Source organism: Talpa europaea, assembly GCF_964194135.1.
Source record: "Talpa europaea genome assembly, chromosome: 8".
Lineage (NCBI taxonomy): Eukaryota > Metazoa > Chordata > Mammalia > Eulipotyphla > Talpidae > Talpa > Talpa europaea.
The window spans coordinates 87,287,986-87,301,047 of NC_140075.1; the positions used below are offsets into that span (position 1 = coordinate 87,287,986).

General features: G+C 38.7%; 1 protein-coding gene across 1 annotated transcript in view; it reads right to left on the minus strand.

Moving 5' to 3' along the window:
• SLC35F4 (solute carrier family 35 member F4) overlaps positions 1 to 13,062 on the minus strand; it is a gene marked incomplete at both ends in the record, with an annotated part of 200,421 nt that overhangs the window by 27,112 nt on the left and 160,247 nt on the right. The window contains one exon of the mRNA XM_084239605.1: positions 102 to 287. Within this exon, the coding sequence (XP_084095731.1) occupies positions 102 to 287 (186 nt within the window). The remainder of the gene's footprint in view (positions 1 to 101; positions 288 to 13,062) is intronic.

A 13,062-nucleotide genomic window follows, 5' to 3' on the forward strand; every position in this document is an offset into this window, starting at 1 on the left:
GCATTTAACCTCTCCACTTCTTGTGCCAGTGGTGAGGTGCTCCTTGACTGGTTAGAAGATCACCTACTCATGCTATTATTTAACAGGAGGTCACCACATACCTGATCTGCTCTGTCTCTCGATTCTATGTCCACAGACACCAGAGGATCCTCGACTCTGAAGTTCAAGAATAGGAGCAGAAGAATCTTCAGTGACAGAGAGTGGGGAAAGTTGTCTACTGATGCCACTGTGTGAACTGGGACAGTTGGTTCCCGGTTTACATCGAGCTGCTGACGATCTGGAGGTACCTGGGAAGAGAGAGTTCACACCAGTTTGAGAACTTCCTGGAGGAAAGATTGGAAAGAGATTTTTAAGTGCCTGAGCAGTGAAATACACAGCTGCAATAACCACAGTCCTGATGGAACATGTGTTGAGTTTATTTCTAATTTTATAAAAAGAGGTTCCGAAAAAGAAGACTATGTTGACAAGGTCTGTGTCCCAAAGATAAAAGGTCTTTTTAGATAAATTCATTAAACTAGGAATGAGCATTGGAAAATGGTTTTGGGTTGGTATTTTCTGTTCTGAATTAGAACTCTTAACAGCCAAATAGTTTACATCAAGGAAAGCACTTGGCTTCCTCCCTCCCTTCCTTAGACTGACTGTTGAATTCCTCACTGGTAAAAATGCTAATAGAGTATCCTATTAAACCCACAATACACTTTTCAATCAGATCACTGGATCTCCAAAATCCAGCGTTGCGTATCGCCTCAATCATCTCTGATCTCTGTTATGGATGAAGACCCAGCCCTCAGAATTCTCTACAGGCCATGCCCCTTCCTATCCTGATTAATATTCCACAGATCCCCAACACAGGGGTGGCTTCAGGGCTTGCATTAGTGCAGTCACATAGGCCTCCCAACACATGAACCCCCTGAGCACAAGAAATAGATGCTCTGCAGTGGCCATCTTGAAATTCCTAATATTTTAATCATTCAACTCGTGTTTTGTGAGTAACTTCCTATGGGGTAAGGAGGCATACACAGGGGGCTAGGGACTCAGTTCAGGTTTGGTCTTTCTTCCTTTTACTCTCAGAGTAAATGCCTCTGAGTCAGGCTTTTACTTGCTCACCCCTTGGCCTCTTCCAGCAAGCTTACAAGATTCTAGCAATAGTGGGGGGACTGCTGGGATCTCAGGCTCCTCAGTACACATGGGGGCCTACACTCATCCAGCAAGAATACCTATGTCCAAGAGAGGAGACATTAAATATCAAACAAAAAACACCATGGCAGGAGGGAAGACGGGACAAAGGGAGAGACAGAACATAAGAAAGGAAAAGCCATTTTCCCACTTTCTGAACAAAAGTCCCCATATTTTCATTTTGCACTAAGACCTCAAATTATGCAGCCAGCCCTACTTCAGCCTGAGTATCCCTCTGAATAAAGCTCGTTTTGAATAACTGGTGTTCTGACATCTTACTCTCTGTGCTGATGACTTTCAAGCCTTTGAGCTGTTCTTCTACCTGCAACCCTCTGAATTTGTCCACAGCCTTAAATTCTCAGATCAAGTGCTGATTGGTCCACGCAGCCTTTGCTATGAGATAGCATACATCTCTACTTTGAACTTTTCCTGTCTGAGTTCATTATGACAGCAGTCATGTACTTATTGTCAAAATATTTTGACAACCAGGCAGACACTTAAATAAACGTCTAATTTTGTAGTGATTGATAATTACAGAAAAGTTGCAAATACACTTTATAGTTTCCATATACTCTTTACTCAGTTTCCTCTACAGTTAACTTCTTATATACCCCAGGTATGTTTGTCAAAATTAAGATAGTAACATTGGTGCATTTCTATTAAGCACACTCTAAACCTCATTTGAGTTTCATTAGTTTATCATAATGGCCTTTCATTATTTCAGGACCCCACATTACACTTAGTTGTCATGTCTCCTTAGCTCCTATGGTCTATTGTCACAGGCCTTTAGTCTTTCCTTGTTTATATGACCTGACAGTTTTAAGAAGTGATACTGAAGTGTTTTGTAGAATGTTCCTAAATTGGTGTTTGTCAGATATTTTTTTCTCATTGCTATATTCAGGCTTTTTTTTTTTTTTTTTTAAATAATAGAGGTGAAGGCCTCCCTGGTGGTGCAAGGGGTTAAGCACTGCACTATGAAGCAATCTGTGGCCTCTTCAGCATGAGTTTGATCCCTGACTGGCCAGGGAGAAACCCACATGGAGCAGCAGACCTCTCCTGTTTCTCCTGCTGCTCCCCTCAGCAGTGTATTTCAGTCAGTCTGCCTGTTCTGTTCCCTGCTCTGTCTCTGGTGAATCCTCTCACCCCCCACACCTCTGGCCTGTACCCCAACCCTTATATGCATAAACTAAATAAATCTTTTAAAAAAAAAGAATAGAGGTGAAGTGTCTTTCCTATCACATATCAGTCTATCAATTGACTTATCAATGACAATGTTCACCCTGATCACCTGGCCAAGGTCATGTCTGTCATATTTCTCTCTTTCCCCTTTTCACATTCTGTTCTTTGGAAATAAGTCTCCAAGGTGGAGAATGGAGAGTGGTAAGCTTTACCTTTCAGAGGGTGCGTACATATGTCATTACTTGGAATTCTTCTGAAGAGATTTGTTCTTTTCCTCCCATTATTTATTTATTCAATCATTTATTTATTTCAGTATAGACTCATAAATATTTATTATATACTTTGGGTTATAATCGAAATTGAGTTGCTAATTCATTGTTAAGATTATTCCAGGTTTAGACACTGAGAATTCTTTCAGATTGGCCTCTGAGTTCCTTTGACATGTCCCATTCTTTTGGTTTTTGAGTTCTTTCTTACTTTCTGGCTCTACAAGACACTCTGGGCTCATCTTTTTTTCCCCTGCCCACTCCTAGAATCAATCAATTATCCTTTAATTAGAGAACAGTATTTAGAAGCCAGGTCCTGACTTTGAGTGTAGTATTGGGGTACACTTGAATCTAGTTACTCTCAGTTGTATATCAACATATATAAATACATCTATCTGCAATGATCGATATTTTAATATCTACAATTTTATGACTCTACGTGCCAGGTAAGTGTTCTATAAACAGCATAATCTCAAACAATATTTGCTGGTTCTCATGAGGGTCAACTGGGATAATTAGATATAGAATATCAGAATTAATTTGGACACTGGGAATCTCTTTTCAATGAATTTGAAATATCCAGTTACAAGGTTATGAAAGGGAGGGCAAACATGTTGGATATGTAAAGGCTCTATCTTGGTGTGGTACACCCGAGATGGTAGAGAGGAGGCAGAAACTCTTCAATGAAAAGTAAAATCTTGAAGTAACAATGTCACTCTGGTTTTAATTTGGCTTTGAGTCTACCATATTATGTACTGAGTAATCACTGGAAGCAGTAAAATTAGTGTCTTGAGAAGCAATGGTGTGCAAAGAAAGCTGAAGTGTCTGAACCTTCATTTCTTACAAGAAGATAGCAGAACACCAGTGTAACATTAGATGCAAGTGTTAGTTTCATAGTCCAGACATCTCCATCTATGGCAAAGGTAGATCTTATTTCCTCTCTTTTTCTTTTTCCCTTAATCATGGGACAGTAGAGGTTTATAAAAAAGTAGTTGAATGTAGTTCTATGACCCATTAGTAAGTATATCAATTTGACCTGATTAAAATTTATTATATTATTTAATCTTGGATTTTTTTTATTTTTTATTTTTAAAGATTTATTTATTTATACAAGAACTGGGGTATAGGTCAGAGGCATGGGAGGGTGAGAGAATTTACCAGATAGAGAGCAGGGAGCAGAACAGGCAGTCAGACCAAAGATACTGCTGAGGGGAGCAGTGGGTGAGGCAGAAGAGGTCTGCCGTGCCATGTGGATTTCTCCCTGGCTGGCCCAGAATCGAACCCATGCTGCAGAGGCTGCGGACAGCTTCACAGCGCTGCGCTCAACCCACTGCACAACTGGGGAGGCCCCTTAATCTTGGATTTTAAAAAATAATACTACTCCAAAAAAAAAAACAACAGAAGCCATACACACTGATTACTATGCTTAAGTTAATGCTCTGTTAATTTTGTTAGCATAAAAGTACATAAGATACTTTTTTAAAGATTTATTTATTTATGCATACAAGATATGGGGTGCAGGTCAGAAGTGCATGGTGGGGGTGAGAGGATTCACCAGAAATAGAATGGGGAGCAGAACAGGCGGATCTACTGAAATACATTGCTGAGGAGGGGAGCAGCGGGCGAGACAGGAGAAGTCTGCTGTGCCACGTAGGTTAGCTTCCTGGCTGGGGATTGAACTCACACTGCAGTGGCTGCAGATAGCTTTATAGTGCTGAGACTTTAACCCCTTGCGCTACCAAGGAGGACCCAAGATTCTCATTTTATATATCCAACATGTTTGCTGTCCCTTTCATAACTTTTTAATCGGGTATTTCAAATCCAATGAAAAGAGGCTCCCAAAATTTGATGCTCTTTAAAAGGAACTGGCACATAGCTGCAACAAAGTTGTTTTTAATTTATCTTTCAAATACTTTTAAATAACTTATTTTTAATGAATTGTGCATTCTCACATTTCCTTAGGTGAGTATCAGATTTCATTTTGCGACTCAGCATGTAGGTGGAAGGAAGTCCAAAAACAAATTGAGCAGCAAAAAACAAGTTGAAACAGAGTTGAGATAAAATATTGCCATAGTTACTGAAAAGTTGGTAAATCATGTGTAGCTAGCAAGTGTGCACTTGTAAGCCAAATAAATGACTCCTCTTGCTTCCTCACGTTCACTGAAGTATTATGTCCTGGCTTCTGTACCTCCTGTGGTTCATGTAATATAGCTCAAAGCCTGTTGCTTGCTGCCAGTTGCCTCCCACTGGTTGATTTGTGGAAGAGAGTCCAGAGTAGTTCAGCCACTGGAGACATTTAAATCATGGTCCTAAAAAGGCAAAATTTAAACATCAGAGCCAGGCTCAGAGGCACGTTCAGGGTTTGGAGCATAAAAAAGTCATCTTCTGTCCAGGAAATGAAAACACTGCCTCATCCTCTATGATCTTGAACCATTCAATTCACTGAAAATCAGCCCTGACGAAAATAAATATCCCATGTTTCCTGGATGTAGTCTAGAATTATAAATAAATCATATCTATTTTATATGCCACAGTGAGTGTCTGGGCATTAAAATTCAGTTAGTGAGCAGTGTTCGACTTTAATAGGTATTGAGAGTAAACTATATTGGGAATGATGGATTGGGAGTCTCTCACGAGTCACCTCAGATGGTTCCCCTTTCCCTTGCAGTGGAATCTGCTCACCTGAGCCATGGTAATAGGGCCAACTTGTGCCATTTTTCATATTGGTCCAGGGACGAGAAAATTTCTTCATTTGCCCTGCTTGGCCCTTGCATACTCCCCAAGTCAATTTAACTCATCAAGTAATTATTAGCACCTATTTCAGGACAGGTATTGTGTCAAAATCAGGAGTTAGACAAGTGAAGAACACATAGCTTGTGACATAGCCTGAGAGTCAGGCGTGAGGCAATTAGCAGTAATTTAATGTGAGCTGGAGAGTGAGAAGAAAGGGAGTGGGTGATTCACTTGGCTTGGAGCAGGACAGCCTCTGTGGGAAGCTACATCAAAGCTGGATTTAAAGGATGATCAGGACTTAGCCAGGCAGAGTTTTAGGCTGAAAAACAGGCAATACACTCAGAGGAAACATAGGTGCCAATACTCAGAGGTGTCAAGTGCGTGCTATGAAACTGAATGGTACAATGATCAGCTCTAAGAAACTGAAATCTGAGTACAAAAGAACATTGACATTCCCATCCTTCTCCCCTTCCGTGTACTTGAAAAGGAACTTTGGTCTAATTGAGATTAATATTGTGGGTAAGAGACCAGACTATCTAAATCTGGGAAGATGTGGTAGGAATCTGGGCTCAGTCACTGCACGGCTGCATGACACTGTGCCAGAAGATGGCCACATACTCCCTCTCAGCCTATTTTCTCTCCTGTTCTATCTAACTCTGAGGAGAGTTGTATGGATTAAATGATCCACAGGGTGTACTCAATAAATGCAGACTATCACCCAGAATGAGCAGATAAACAGAAATGATAATGAGTGGTACTTTATCAATTGGAATGCCAGATGTCACATAATAGAAATCCAAACTAAACTGATTTAAGAAAACAGGAATTTTTAGAAGGTTGGCAGCCTAGGTACAGGAGGGACAAGCTGTGCCTAAACTTCAGCAACAACTGGAACCAGAGGTGTGATGTCAGCAAACAGTCTCCTTAGTTTTCACGCTGGGTGCCAGCTTCATTCCTTCTCACTTGGCTGTTGCTTGCCTTTCCTGCAGAAAATTAGGTTGTTCAAAGCTCCCAAGTTTCCAATCTCACAAGCTTAAACTTCTGGGAGAAATTTAATTACCCAAAGTAAAAAATCTTGAGAAAGGGCCGTGTGTCTTAAACCAACTCCTGATTCAACTTTTGTGGCCAGAGAACACTCAAGAGTCTGCAGCACCCAGGAATGGGTGGCTGGTGTTGAGCAGACAGTATCTTCTAGTCCACTCAAGAAACCTAAAAACAAAAACAGCAAAGAGCTATAGCTGCTGAGTCGAGCAATTGCCTAGCAGATGGAGTGTCAGATGTGAGGTTCTTAGAAAACAACTTGAATAGCCAAGCTGATAAAGATTAACTAGGAGAAGGTCTTTAGAAAATAACGTGAAGGAGAAGCAACGCGTTAGGTCCATGTAAGAGATTGCAAAATGACTTTGAAGATAGACCAAACTCTCAGATAACCTTTAAACAAGGACCCTGTCATTGACTCATCCCCTCAGAGCCTCAAACATCAGTGAAACATCAGTGAAACATCAGGTTGTCTCAGCACTATACTGACAACTGAGCAAGAGAACTTTACCTGATTTTGCCCCAAACTATGAAACATGTGTTCCTGAAACACCGCATGTAGCTCTGGTTCCTGAATCAAAAGGCAGGCACATGGAAACACAGAAGGTGAGGACACAGTCCAGACGATAAGTGTATGGGGTGGCCTGGCTTGGGAGGAAGAGGATCTTCTGTATGACCAAGGTAGCACCCCAGAAAGAAAACACCCCTGCAAGGCTGCATATGCTAAAATAAATCACCTGACCTCTCTGTGCCTACATTCTTTCCACTCTGAAATTAAAGGTCTGCCCAAAATGATCTCCTAAATCCCAAAGGCTTTCCTTCTATTATTTAAAGATTTTTCAAACAAATACAAGTGAAACAGGTGATATGTTTAACCATAAAACAAACTTTGTCTATAGTCTGTCTTCAAGTAATTTTTTTTAACTCTTTTTGTTAGTCAGGGTTCCAAAAGGAAGAAATGGCAAAACCAAATTAGGATAACTTATGAAAAGGTGATCAAGTTAAGAGTAATGGGCAGTGTTCTCCAAGCCCCATCCAACATCACCTGGAAGCGCGTTTGAAATACAGATTCTCAACACCCACAGAAGAGCTATTAAAAAGAAAGTCTGCAGTGGGTGGAACCTATGTCTAGGAACCCTTGAGGTGATTCCAATGCAAGTTAAGATTTGAGAACCATTGTGTGCAAGAAATCACAGGGAATAGGGCAGTACCCAGGTCTAGCATCAGCTCCTACTACACTCAGATCTGATGGAGCAAGGGAAGGAATGAGAAAAATGTGGAAGGAGGGGGTTGCCTGACATTAATTGCAACTTTTTATTAAAGTAGGTAGCCAGCTGGAGGACCCTGAGAATTCGCCCTTTGATATAGTGTCGGGCCTCGCCATGGTTCAATAAACTGAAGCAAGAGAACAAGAGAGTATGTTTCTAAGTGTCCTTACAAGTTCCACTGCCAGGTAGAGAGGCAGGTAGAGAGAGGGCACTAGACCTGGAGATATAAATAGAAGGCATCTGATAAGCCATAATCACACACCAGAGATTAGCACACAGGATATTCTAGTTCTAAGTTTTTTTGATTGATGATCCTTCCAACCAATCTCTTACATATGTTAAGCTTCAAACTAGCTTTGAATATTTTTAACTGATCTTCTACAAGTGTGCTTCTCTTAAAAACCTCTGGTCTTTTCCATGAAGAAGATGTTATAGCCCTTTAATTTGATGTAGTCCCAGCTGTTTATCTTTGCCTTCACTATCACTGCTTTGGGTGACGTAGTGTTTCACCTATATTTCCTTCTATGTATTTTATGGTTTCAGGTCTTATGTCTAGTTCTTTAATCCATTTTGAGTTGATTTTTGTGTATGGTGTGAGGTAGTGGTCAAGCTTCATTCTTTTGCATGTAGCAACCCAGTTTTCCCAGCACCATTTATTGAACAAACTTTCTTTGCTCCAATGCATAGTCTTTGCTCCTTTGTCAAAGATTAGTTGACCATAAATATGTGGGTTTATTTCTGGATTTTCTATTCGATTCCATTGGTCTGTGTGTCTGTTCTTGTTCCAATACCATGCAGTTTTGATGATTATGGCTTTGTAGTATAGTTTGAAGTCTGGGAGTGTGATGCCTCCATTTCCTTCTTTTTTTTTCAGGAGAGCTTTGGCTATTCGGGGTTTTTGGTGATTCCATATGAATTTCATCAATAATTGTTCTATTTCTTTGAAGAATGACATTGAAATTTTGATTGGAATAGCATTGAATCGGTATATTGCTTTTGGTAGGATGGCCATTTTAATAATGTTTATTCTTCCAATCCATGAGCAGGGGATGTCTTTCCATTTCTTTGTGTCTTCTTCTATTTCTTTTAACAGTGTTTTATAATTTTCTTTGTATAGGTCCTTTACCTCTTTTGTTAGATTTATTCCCAAATATTTGATTTTTTTGTTTCGATAATAAAAGGGATGTTTTTTTTTTTTTATTTCTTCTTCTTCAGATTTATTGTTTGTGTATAGGAAGGCTACTGACTTTTGCGTGTTGATTTTGTATCCTGCCACTTTACTGAATTGATTGATAAGTTGAATTAGTTTTTCTGTGGAGTTTTTGGGGTTCTCTATGTATATTATCATATCATCTGCAAATAGTGATAGTTTGACTTCTTCTTTTCCTATTTGGATTCCTTGGATGTCTTTCTCTTGTCTTATTGCTCTGGCTAGGACTTCCAGTATTATATTGAAAAGCAGTGGTGAGAGTGGACATCCTTGTCTTGTTCCAGATCTTAATGGAATTGCTTTCAGCTTTTCACCATTGAGGATGATACTGGCTGTTGGCTTGTCATAGATGGCCTTTATGATGTTGAGGTATGTTCCTTGTATCCCAAGAATTTCAAGGGCTTTTATCATGAATGGGTGTTGCACTTTGTCGAAAGCTTTCTCAGTATCTATTGATATTATCATATGGTTTTTATATTTCTTTTTGTTGATGTGTTGATAATGTTGATTGATTTTCTGATGTTAAACCATCCTTGTGTCCCTGGAATGAATCCTACTTGGTCGTGGTGAATTATCTTACGGATACATTGTTGGATTCTGATAGCTAAAATTTTATTGAGGATTTTTGCATCAGTGTTCATTAGGGAGATTGGCCTGTAGTTTTCCTTTTTTGTGTTGTCCTTATTCGGTTTTGGTATTAGTGTAATGTTGGCTTCATAGAACGTGTTTGGTATTGTCCCTTCCTTCTCAATTTTTTGGAAGAGTTTGTGAAGGATAGGCACTAATTCTTCTCTGAATCTTTGGTAGAATAAACACAACCAACTGGGAGAACATTTTTGCACCCAACACTAATGATAAAGGACTGATCACAAAAATCTGCAAAGAGCTGATGAGACTCAACAACAACAAAGAAAATAACCCAGTCAAAAAATGGGCAGAAGAGCTAAAAAGAAACTTCTCTGAAGAGGAAATGCAAATGGCCAACAGGCATATGAAAAAATGTTCAACATCACTTGTAATCAGGGAAATGCAAATCAAAACTACCATGAGATACCATCTTACACCAGTGAGAATGGCACATATTAAAAAAACTAGCAACGACAAATGTTGGCGAGGGTGTGGAGAAAAAGGAACTCTCCTGCACTGTTGGTGGGAATGCAAACTGGTCCAACCACTATGGAGAGCTGTGTGGAGATTTCTGGACCTACTAAACATAGAGCTTCCATATGATCCAGCAATTCCACTCCTAGGTATTTACCCAAAGGACACAGAAACATCAATTCCAAAGAACACCTGCACCCCTATGTTTATAGCAGCACTATTTACAATAGCTAAGCTTTGGAAACAGCCCAAATACCCAAAAATAGATGACTGGATCAAGAAGATGTGGTACATATATACCATGGAATATTACTCAGCATTCAAAAAAGATAAACACATGCAATTTGCAGCAACATGGATGGCGCTGGAAGGGATCATGCTCAGCGAAATAAGCCAAAAAGAAAAAGAAAAATACCGGATGGTCTCATTCATAGCAGGAATCTAGAAAACTTAAATAAGGGATCAGGAAAAAGAATAACTATAAGAAAGTGAAAATCAAAATCAACAAAAAACTATGAACCAGAGACACTTTTTGGGGGGTGGGGGCCGGGAGGGGAGGGATTGGGGTCAGAATGGGGCATGTGCAGTTGTATGGGGGAATATAAAAATAAAATTTATTATTTAATAAAAAAAAAAGAAAAGTTTGATGACTAAAGCTAATTACAGAAGGAAAAAATCTTTGGAAAGAATTGAAAGTTCATTACTCCAACTTCCCACCTGATGTTTAAATCTCCTTTACAATCTGCCCTTCTCTCAATGGAGATGGGGAAACACAGTGCCTCCTGTCAAACTGTGGCCAGGCACCCTCAATTTTGTAGCTTTTTCTCTTAGAATGGAAACTATTCTACTATACTTAGAACTTAACAGAACTAAGCAAAATTAAATACGAACTACCCTTGGTCTAGTGATTAACTTTTAGTCATAACTTTTAACTAGCAACAAATGTATTCTTCTCCAACTGCATTCCCAGAAACCTGAAAACTGTGTCACATCTCTAACAAAAACTGTCCCTTCCAGGTTGATAACATTGAGGGCAAACACCAGCGGGTCAGAGCTTGTTAGGCCAGGAAGGAACACAAAAAAAAAGAAAAAAAAAAAAGAAGATGTTATAGCCACTGAAGAAACACTGAAGGCATGTATTCCTGAATTTTGACTTGGAATTAGTTGGCAGTCATAATTATTGTTCTGACATTTTGTCATATAAAATAAATATCAATAATTCAACAAAAGATTTTGTGCAAAGCTATGTATCAGCTTATTTTTTGAACTTATATTCCATTGAATTACAATGGCCACAAATATTCCTTGTAGAAGGGAATACTGTCATCAGTATTGGTTGGGTTTTCATAGGAGTCTGTATGGAATTTGCGGAAAAATTACTCCCTTCTTAGGTAAACACTTAGCCCTAGATTTATTGGGAGTAGTCAGCATGGTGGATGGTTAATGCATAAGCAACATACCAGCTTTCCATTTCAACATGTACCCTTTATTTTTTAAAAGCCAACCCCCTCAGCACAGTATTGTTTTACTGATCAAGTACTATTCACTCTCTGTAGCTCTGAACATTGTTGATTAATTTCACTGAGAAATATCTTCTTTGTTTTCTTTTTATTGAGATAACATTAATTTATAACAATGTGTAGGTTTCAGGAGTACAATTTCTCACCCATATATATATATATATATATATATATATATATATATATATATACATACATACAAAAAAAAATACTTCTGAAGCCTACACATTGTTATAAACTAACCTACATATAGGTTTATATATATATAGGTGTGTATATATATAGATATATAATATTATATTAAGCTGCAATGAACACAACAGTGTATATCTTTTCAAACTGAAGTTGATGTATGTCTTTTAAAGTAAGCTGACTGGGGCCTCCCCTGGTGGCGCAGGCGGTTGAGTGCCATGCTGTGAAGCTGTCCGCAGCCTCTGCAGCGCCGGTTCAATCCTGGCTGGCTGGAAAGGGTCCCACATGGCCCAGCACACCTCTCCTGTAGCGCCTGCTGCTCCCCTCAGCCGTGTATTTCGTCAGTCTGCTTGTTCTGCTCCCCGCTCTGTCTCTGGTGAATCTGCTCACCCTCCTATAAATCTGTCCTGAACCCTGGTTCTTGTATAAATAAGTAAATCTTAAAAAAAAAATTAAGAAGCCTGACTGCTAGTTATATTATTATCCATATTTTCCAAACCTTGCATGTTTTATATCAACCTTACTTTAATACGTATTATCTTATTATGTTCACTACTTAAAAGACAGATTTTCAAGATGTAAATTTGAAATATTTGGGTACTTATACATGCATGTAAAGGTACTTAAAAATTTGTCATAGCTAATTAATTTTTTTACACATTTAAAATCTGTACTTGGAAAAAAGTACTAATAATTGTTATATTTCTGCTACATATATCTTGTTCCTAAAACCGTTTTAATTTATTCTATCTGGAATGTGATTGATCTTCTCTTCCTATAACTAACTTTAAACTAAAGAATATATTACTGCTGCCTATTTTTTGCAGTATAAGAATAACAATGCCTAGCATTTATTTAGTGCCTACCATATGTCAAGAGCTTTACATATATTATCTCCAGACATCTCAGTAATACTGTGGAGTACATTTTACTAATCCTGTTTTACAGATGGAGAAAGTGAATCTCTACTAACTCAAGTAAGGATTAAAAGTCAGCCTTGTCCAACATCAAAGCTCATATTCTTTCTAGTGTTCTTCGATACCTTCCTATTTTAGCTCATTAGTATTGTTGAACTCTTTCTGTATGCAAGAAGCAAATAATCTTTCGGAAATGATAATAGGATATATAATATATTCACAAGAATACCTAAGAATATGAAGGAGAAGAGTTCAGTGGGACAGAAAGTAAAGATGATTATTTTTCAGGCCATAGAAAGATTAATTTCAACCTGGATAGTTAGGGAATTCTTAGTTGAGGACGATAGGTTCCAGCAGATCCTAGAGCAGGTCAGGGTATGGATAGAGAGAAAGGCTAGAGTGCTTCCAGCAAAGGCAGGTGAAGAGTTTAGTCTTTGAGTTTAGTCTTTTCATTGCTGAAGG